This window comes from Sinocyclocheilus anshuiensis, unplaced genomic scaffold (assembly GCF_001515605.1).
Source record: "Sinocyclocheilus anshuiensis isolate Anshui unplaced genomic scaffold, SAMN03320099.WGS_v1.1 scaffold43, whole genome shotgun sequence".
Taxonomy (NCBI): domain Eukaryota; kingdom Metazoa; phylum Chordata; class Actinopteri; order Cypriniformes; family Cyprinidae; genus Sinocyclocheilus; species Sinocyclocheilus anshuiensis.
In genome coordinates, this window is record NW_015549580.1 from 1077230 (window position 1) to 1087053 (window position 9824).

At 38.1% G+C, this 9824-nt stretch overlaps 1 protein-coding gene across 1 annotated transcript in view; it reads left to right on the forward strand.

Moving 5' to 3' along the window:
• The first annotated feature begins 4966 nt into the window (after positions 1-4966).
• The window catches only part of LOC107657677 (uncharacterized), a 12732-nt gene continuing 7874 nt past the window's right edge, over positions 4967-9824 (forward strand). Inside the window, 3 exon segments of the mRNA XM_016445857.1 lie at positions 4967-4995; positions 8693-9349; positions 9610-9824. Of these exon segments, the coding sequence (XP_016301343.1) occupies positions 8743-9349; positions 9610-9824 (822 nt within the window). The 5' untranslated portion in view covers positions 4967-4995; positions 8693-8742.

The window sequence follows — 9824 nt, forward strand, 5'->3', positions numbered from 1 at the left end:
TTTTTTTTTTTTTTTTTTTCTTCTCCCAGATGGATATCCTTCTATGCTGCAGTGTTTGAAATTGCCTGTACTGTCAAGGGCACAGTGTGAGTGTGCATATGGTAGTGTAATAACTGAAAACATGTTCTGTGCTGGATTCATGAAAGGAGGCAAAGACTCATGTCAGGTACCTCACTGGCTTAATTGTCAATTCAATTCATTTCAATTCAAGTTTATTTGTATAGCGCTTTTTACCATACAAATCATTGCAAAGCAACTTCACAGAAAATTAAGTTTCTACAATATTTAGTAGTAGCTTATCAGTGGTGACTGTCAGTTTATGTACATATGGCAGAAATGTACGGAAAAATCAATTAAAGACGTAATCAAACAGACGATGAACACTATTAACAGCAATTATTATATGATGCAATCAAACTTATAGCAAAATTTGGTAGTTCTGTATGTTGTTTGTGTGTTATATATATTCATACTGTCAGGATTATGGACTGTCTGTGTCATGTTTTGCCCCTGTTTCTGTTCCCTTATTTGGTCATGTCCCTGTCTTAGTTTTGTTAATTAGTTGATTAGTCATCCTATACACCTGTGTTTCCCCAATCATCCCCTGTATTTAAGTCCTAGTCTGTGCAGTCTGTCTCTGAGTTTGGGCACCCCTGATTTAAGTCCTAGTCTGTGCAGTCTGTCTTTGTCGGTTCTACATATGTTCATGTGTTTCCTGCCGTTCCCAGTGTTGGATGTACCCTGTGTTTCTTCAATTAAAGACTGTTTTGTTTATTCCTCATCTCCATCGTTCCTCGCCATAACAGATTGTGACAGAAGAACTGACCAATAACAGTTACCTCCGTGTTTTCCCCTCCGTTTGTGTTCCCATTTTTACCCAGTGTATTTTTTTTCCGTTCCTTCCTGCTGGAGCAGGGGGACAAAGCTCTCGAGGGCCATACCAGACTGTTCCAGCTGCTAGCAAGCACCACCAGCTACCCGGACGACGCGCTCTGTGCGTTCTACGATGCCAGTCTAAACATCGAGTGCAGAGCGATTCTGACGAGAAACGGGTCACCTCTCACCGTCACTCCTGAGGACGATCTTGCCAGATCCACTCCGGACCCAGAGCCCAGCCCACCATCTAGAGGGCTCCAGTCCCCAAATCCAGTCCAGAGTGCCCTCCAGTGCCAGCTCCTCCTGAGCGCCATGTGTTCAGCCTAGGGGGTTCTTCCGATCCAGAGTTAAGCCCTGAATGCCCGGAGACGGCCATTCCTCCTCCATGGCTCCTCCCTCCGTCGGCTCCACCGTGGGTCGACATTATGGCTGTGGCCTGGGTCCTGCTTGGTTCCTCCTGCTCCGGGCCCCTCCTGTCTCCTCCCTGGCTCCTCCCTCCCTGGTCTCTGTCTGCCGGCCGTAATGTCAGGATTATGGACTGTCTGTGTCATGTTTTGCCCGTTTCTGTTCCCTTATTTGGTCACGTTCCTGTCCTCGTTTTGTTAATTAGTTTGATTAGTCATCCCATACACCTGTGTTTCATCCCCTGTATTTAAGTCCTAGTCGGTTCTGCTTATGTTCATGTGTTTCCTGCCGTTTCCAGTGTTGGATGTACCCTGTGTTTCTTCGATTAAAGACTGTTTCGTTTATTCCTCGTCTCCATCGTTCCTCGCCATCACAGATTGACACATACAGACACCTTTCTTATAAATTTTTTATTTTTTTTATTTTTATTTTTTTTGGTCCGGGTGATTCTGGTGGCCCTGTAAGGTGCAATGGGGAACTGTGGGGAGTTGTTTCCTGGGGTGAAGACTGTCCTAAACAAGGCAAGCCTGGGGTTTATGCTGAGGTGTGCCGCTACATTGACTGGACCAAAAACATAATTAACTGTTTATTAAGCCTGGCTAATAGGGTCATTGTAATTTTATTATTTTTTTCCTGAAATATCTGCAATTAAATTCAGCTTGAAACATGTATAAGTTTGTCTGTCTTATATACTGAAATGGACAGTGTTTTTAAGCAGTTTTTATTTTTATTTTTTTAAATCATGGTTTCTTCCAGTCTGTAGTGTAACTTTGTGAAAACACAAAATCTCAGTGTTCATAATGTAGCCGAAAAGACAATGTGAGAAATCGCTCTGATATCCACTGTATCTGTATTTGTACAGGAACATCTAAACAAATTTGAATATCATGAAAAAGGTCAATATTTTTTGTCACTCATTTCAAAAAGCAATATGAATATTGAATTTCACAATATTCTAATTTTCTGAGACACTGAATTTTGGGTTTTCATTATCTGTAAGCCATAATCATCCAAATTTCAAGAAATAAAGGCTTGAAATATTTCACTCTATGTGTAATGAATCTATATAATATATGGGTTTCACTTTCTGAAATGAGTGACAACAAATATTGACCTTTTTCATGATATTAAAATTTTTTGAGATGTACCTGTATATGCTTGTGCTTATTATGAAGACTTGCCTATATTCCTGAAAGATATCATAAGGTTGTATAAACATGGTAACTTAGTCAGTTGACCGTGAGCAATTTTTTTTTTATGGTTATGAATAAACATTCATATCTGTCTACTCGGCTAATCCACACAATATAAAAACAGACGTCACATAGGGCTAAATGCTTGGCATTTTAATAAAACTGCTAACGTTACGGCAGCGGGGAATATGAACGTGCATGAGTTATTTTATTTAGTCTGTGTTATTTTAATGTTTCGTTTTTGTTTTTTTGTTTTTTACCTAAAACATAGACACTGATGGTGTGTCTGCATTCAAGCATTTAAGTGGGCTTAAATAAATCACCCTTTACAGCAGATTTAGTTCACAAACAACTGACAGTTTTGACCTAAATATGGTTTCAAGTTACAATAATTAATCCTAAAATTCGACATTAGTAACTTACTTTTAGCAGCATCAGACGCGCGCGTAGTTCTTACTTGTGAATTCAGTTCACTGGAGACTCGCACTAAACGGTTCATTTGAATCAGTGAGTTGTCGACTCTGTTCATTCTAATTCGTGAATGAATCGTTTGGTGCGATTTGCGAACCCATTTAAAAGGTTCATTGAAAAGAATCAGTTCGTTCTTGAATCAGACACCGCTTCTGCGTGACAGAGCACGTGATATATTATAAGGAGTAACGATATGTTTTATGAAATGTAGTGAAGTAAAAAGTACAATCTTATGCTTTGGAATGTAGTGAAGTAAAGGTAAAAGTTACTCAAAATAAAACTACTCCAGTAAAGTACAGATACTTGAAAAATGTACTTAAGTACAGTAACGAAGTAAAATTACTCCGTTACTGTCCACCACTGGTTTGAATATACATTGAAACAAACACTATCATAACATCTTAGTTGATAATTAAATATACTTTATTTTTGACAAAACATCCCATGTTTCGGTAGTGACGTTCTGGTAGCCACCACATCACAATACTGAATTTTAACTCACATACTAAAACACTACTAAAACATACTAAAATGCTAAAAATGTGCATAACTGTACTACAATTTTGTTTATTTTTTGTTTTATTTATTATGTGTTCCCTTTTGTCACTACCGAAACAATGATGACATGTTTCGTTCATGACTGTTTGGGTAGTGACAACTTTAGATACTTTTGAGCCCAGCTCAAAGATGCTAATCAGTACATGGTTAGCTAGCACATTTCTAAACATTTGTAGACAAATAAAAACTAAATGTTATGGAATAACACCCAAAAAAATGTGCTTAATTGCAGAAAAAAAGGTGTTCGGCAGTGACGTTCCTTAAAATTACACAGATTTTCAGACTTTTGAGCACATTTAGGCTCAGAACCTCCACCTCGGAATGATTGGACCAATCTACTCACCATGTAGCCCTGAGAGAGAGGGACACATGAATATTTCCTGATCATAAATGTAGGTGTAGTTAAAAATCAGTCTCAGCCAATCGACTAAAACATACACTGTTTCGGTAGTGACATTAAAATACGGGACACATTGTTTTTATATAAAGTTTCATAAAAGGAAAATATAAAATAAATAATTTTTTACTCTTTAAAAAAAAAATCAAAAAGATATTTTTAAAAACAACAATGGAATAAAATGCAAAAAATGATTTCAATATCATTTTCATAAGTTGAAATTTATGGGTTAGGGTTAGGGACAGCCACCTCCCAATTGAAAGTACCCAATAAATGATGATTTAATAAATATTAAGCTTACTGATATTGTAAATATTATTGTGTGTTTCAATAGAGAATAGAAGGATCTTAGTAAACATCTAAGATTTTAATACTTAAATGCTTTTTAAATGTGTTTTTGGTTGTGGGACAGTTTGCACCAATTCTGTAGAATGGCCCACTTATGTGACCTCAATGTTATGTCCTATATAATGCTCTGATATCCACTAAATATCTTGGATAAATATTAACTTACGTCTACATTTCGCCCTACCTTTGAGGTGAGATCCCTGAAATCACTAGTATTTAGTGTGTTCAAGGACTACAACTATTACTGTGAAGTGTGAACTACAACTACGACATAGAATCTCAGTTTGTGCATGACGTCACACAACATGCATCTCAAGTGTTGTGATATGGCGATCTCGCGTGAAAAAGACCCAGGGACTGGAAGAACAGCAGCTGCAATATATATACCTAAATTCAATATCAAAATTGCTAGAAGAGTTTCTGATCATGTATCTGTATATACTTCTGAATTATTAGCTATATGTCTTGCACTGCAGTGGGTTGAAGAGGTCCAGCCTAATACAGTTGTGGTGTGTACAGATTCAATGGTGGCTCTGACAAGTTTACGGAGTGGAAAATCAGAAGCACGACAGGACATATTATATGAAATTCTACAGAGTATTTATAGGATAAGGCAGTTAAGGTTATTGGTTTATTTTCTTTGGGTGCCGGCTAGGTGGCGGACATGCACCTTTAACGTTGGTTTGCCAATCCTCCAAAAAAAACTCGAGAGAAGAAGAAGAAGAAAAAGATAGACGCTCTATTCGGGTGAGAATTGGGAAAGAATTATCTGGTAGTTATATGGTAGAAAATGGAACCCCTCAGGGTAGTGTTATCAGTCCACTGATCTTTATCATCATGATAAATTATGTATTTTCAGATGTAGGGCCTGGGATTGGAAGATCGCTGTTTGCAGATGACGGGGCCTTGTGGAAGGGGGAACATAAAATATACATTAAGTAAGGTCCAGGAAGCAATAGAACAGGTAGAACGAAGGCCAGTGTGATGGGGTTTTAGAGCTTCAAAGGAAAAAACTCAAGTAGTTTTCTTTACAAGGAAAAAGGTAGGGGGAGAGATTAATCTTAAATTATATGGACATGTTCTGGAGAAAGTAGAGTACTTTAGGTTTTTGGGAATGGTTTTTGATGCTAGGTTAACATGGGCAGGTCACATAGAGAAAGTTATTGTAAAGTGTAAAAACGTATTAAATGTGATGAGGTGTCTGACAGGAGTGGGCTGGGGGGGCGAGCAGGCAATCATTGAGGGAGATATATGTTGCACTGATTAAGTCTGTTATAGATTATGGTTGTATAGCATATAGAGATGCAGCAAGAACTACACTGGCTAAATTGGAAGTAATACAAACCCAAGCACTTAGGATATGTAGTGGGGCTTTTCGGACATCACCTGCAGTGGCATTGCAAGTAGAGATGGGTGAGATGCCTTTACATTTAAGGAGGGAACAGTTGGCAGCGAACTATTAGGCAAACCTACAAGGACATGGTAGGTCCCACCCCACTAGAGTAGTAATGCAGGTATGCTGGGAGCATGAAAGGGTTACAAGTCAGAGTTTTGGATGGGTATGTGGTGCTATTGGAAAAGACTTGGGTTTGGAGGGTATGGAATTTAGTCCCAACAGTTCCATGGCCAGTCAGACCACCTTGGTTGTTTGTGGAACCTATAGTGGACCTGCAGATATTAAATAGTCACTTAAAGAGTAGAGGGGAGGTGGATTTATGTGAAGTGTTTTGTAATAATCTGAATGAGGAGTTTAATGGGCATCTGGATATTTAAAAAGGTAGATGGGTCTAAACCCATACACAGATGGGTCTAAAGATCCTCAATCTGGGCAAACGGGGGCTACATTCGGAATACCAAAAATGGGAATTTAGGTACAGAAGAGACTGTCTGATCAAGTATCTGTATTTACAGTGGAGTTGATAGGTATCGGATTGGCTCTACAGTGGGTAGAAGAAACAAGACCAGATAAAGTTATAATTTGCTCAGACTCTAGTGCAGTCCTAAAGAGTTTGAAATCATTTAAGTCACAATCAAGACGACATAATATATGAGGTACTACAATGTTACACAAGGATTTCTCAGTTGGGGGTGAAGGTAAAATTGACATGGGTGCCAGCACATGTGGGGGTTAAAGGAAATGAAATAGTATATGGTTTGGCAAAACAAGAGAATATGTTGAAAGAGAATATGTTGAAATATCAATCTCAATAAGTGAAGCAGAAGCTAAAACAAAAATTTGGATGGAAATTATGAAAAAGTGGCAGAGTAGTTGGGATAGAGAGGAGAAACGGAGACATTTATACAGAATACAACAGAAGGTTGGGACAGGGAAGATCACTGGGAGGAATCGAAGGGAAGAAAAAAAATTTTGTGGGTTAAATAAGTGCTTGCATATCTTAGGTAAGCATATATCAGGAAGATGTGAATTTTGTGACAGTATTGAATCTGTTGAACATGTGGTACTTGAATGCCAAAAATATGAGAGAGAAAGGATAAAGATGAAAGAAAACAAGGAATTTGGCGGTGCAAGGGAATTCATTTAAGGAACTTATGGGGAAAACTTCAAATGATATTCGTACTCGTATATTTAGCTTCCTGAAGGACACTGGTATAGCAAATAGGATATAGAATACAGTTTTGGAAATCATTCTTATTATTAATTAAAGGGGAGGGGGGAGAAGAGAGTTGGAAGTCCCTTCTAGTTACAGGCTAGTTTATCTCTGTTTAGCTCCGGTTCACACTCCAGTACAGTAGGTGGCAGTAATGCACCATTGAAGTTGGATGCCAACCGCCGTTAAACATCAAGGAAGAAGAAGCAGTAGCCCATCAGATAATGGCAAAATCAATGGTTTATAAAGGAAATGTTGAGTAGAAAAGACGCAGGGAGGACGAAAAAAAGAAAATCGGTGAGTTTGGGGCTCATATTAGTTAATGCATTGCTATGCAGTCACATCTATATGGCTGTGCACACAACCGCGCACAGACAATCGCCATAACAGGCAGTTTTGCACACAATGGGCTAGAACAGCAAACCCTCTTGTTGGCGAAACGTAGAAGGATCTACCACTGCACGAGTGAGAGTAAACAGACATATTCTTGTAGTCGTTTTTATTTCGGCTTCTCTTTCCTTCGTCGTTCAAATGATTTGAATGAACCTGCGAAGTGGGCTGTGTCTCAAAACCTAGTGATGATGCTGTACATTAATAGACAGCAGATTTATCACATTAATAGCCACTTGTACTGGTTTCTTTGTATTGTACACCTTACCAAGACGACTACTACATTAATTTGTTACATGAATGTTTCATTGCATTGGTTGCATTTACACAATTATTTTATCTAACAGTTCTAGTTATAAGACCGTTAGTTGCAGTTTCATTGAGCGCTGAGATTGCTGGTATAATCCAACAGCACTTTTCACTGTTTGTGTCACTCCATATGTAGGTATTGTATGTGTTGTGTGTGTTCCAGACAGGCTGTTAGTCTGTGCATTAGTGGTGGGGATTACAACTCCTTCTGTTGGTTACATTGATAGAGGAACCATTTTTTGAGTGAGTCATTGAATCAATTCGTTCATAAACTGATTTATTTAGGAAGAAAACACCACAACTGTATTTTGCTCGGAGATGCAACGGTTAGATTCTGCTTTAGCTTTGTTCAGAATTATCTTTGTTAGCGGAGCAAAATTTAAAAAGTATCTGTGGCAGTATGTCTGTAAAATTTATGTGCCTATAAGTACTATAACTGTAATCCACTTTTTAAATAGTTAGCCCGATTAAGTATCAAAGAATCAAAATGCATTTATTTCATAAAATTTGAAGGATTTACATTAAAATGTAGTATTCCTTTATAAAAAATAAAAAAAAACAAGTAGGTTTAAAGTGCCCATATTATGCTCATTTACAAGTTAAAGTTTATTTTTGGGGTCTTCTAGAATACATTTAGGCGTACAGGATTTAAAGTTAAAATATATATATTTATTTCACATTATTTTCTCATACTCTAACTGAAATGCTCTAACCTACCCCCTGCCTGAAATGCTTTGTTTTAGTTCCTGTGTCTTTAAAGCCGCCATTCGGAAAAGCCTTCTTGTGATCTTGTCATGTTGCCAATTACATAAATCAGTGTAATTTTGTCAGTCTGTGTCAAAACATAAGAGTGTTTGTGTAAGGCCCACTTTATTGGAAGGCTGTTCAGATATCCTTAAGAAACTTAGATATGACTGGGCTTTATAGGCTCACTTCTTCCACCATGCTAATTATTGATCTTTACATGCTAACATGTCTAAAGAATCCAGAGTTATACGATTATACAGTGGTAAATTTTAGCTTTTTTTTTTTGTTCAAAACTGTATGGTGCATTGTGACATTGGATGTGTATTTATGTTTTTAGTGTGTTCCTCTTATTTTTCTCAATTAACTTGCATCCTTTCTTTCTATTTTAGCAGAGCTTTAGAGATCTGAATTCAATTTAACACATCAAAAGTTGAACAGCATGGAACTTGCTAATGACCCACTCTGTGAACCATCTGCTCCTGAAGCAAATCTGAACAATGAGCAGCTTTCACTTTCAGACCACCTGTCTCCTGTGGAAGCACCATTAGATAGTATTGTACATGGAATAGAGGGTACAGAACGAAACAGTGGCCTTGAGTTGAAGCTGGACCTCTATGTCCCGGCACCACCAATAATAGAGCCTGTAACCCCTGTAGAGGAAACAGTGGAGCATTGTGCACTTCCTGTAGCAACAGAAGGGGACAGCACACAACCTGAAGCCGTTAAAGAGGGGTGTTCGGATGAAACTGCCAACTTTGAAGGCTTTCATTGCAAAAATCAGACAAGTCTGGCTGAGTCGAGTTCGAATACTGTGACAGAAGTGGGATGTGAGCATGCATCCAATGAAACAAGCTCATCAGACTGTACAGCTGCAAGTTGTATGCCTGTAGAGCCCATAAGCTCAAATGAAACACCAAAAACTTGTGCCAATATTAAATCATCAACTGGAAGTACAGTAGACGATGCCGACAGAAAGAACATCCCTCCAAAGAAGGACAAATTGAACCCTTTGAAAATTGACATGGCCAAAGTAATACCTCTCACCTGTAAGTTGTTTGACTCTTATGTGTGTTTCCCCATAGCCTAGATGAAATATTGTTGCGGCCCTCATATATTTACAAATGTCGGCATGAAACTGAAATTGATATTATTTTCTTAATGCATATTATTGGTCTTATTTTGAACGATTCATTCATGCATTACATTTTTTTATAAATAAATTAATCAAATTGTCATAACTTGCTCTTTCTTTGATATGAGTCACTTTTCTAATATGCATTGTTTTGTTTTTAATACCAACTTCTAGCATCCCAGCTCTCACTGCAGTGCGTAGAATGTCACATCATCTTCAGTGACTCCAAAAGCAAAAAACGGCACCTTAAAATGAGCCACCCTGCAGAATATCAGCAGTGCATGCTGGGAGATGCTCTCTTTACTTGCTATGTTTGTGATCAGCATTTCACCACCTCCACAGAGCTTATGGCCCATCAACGCACACACACAGGTAACGAGCGGATCAAG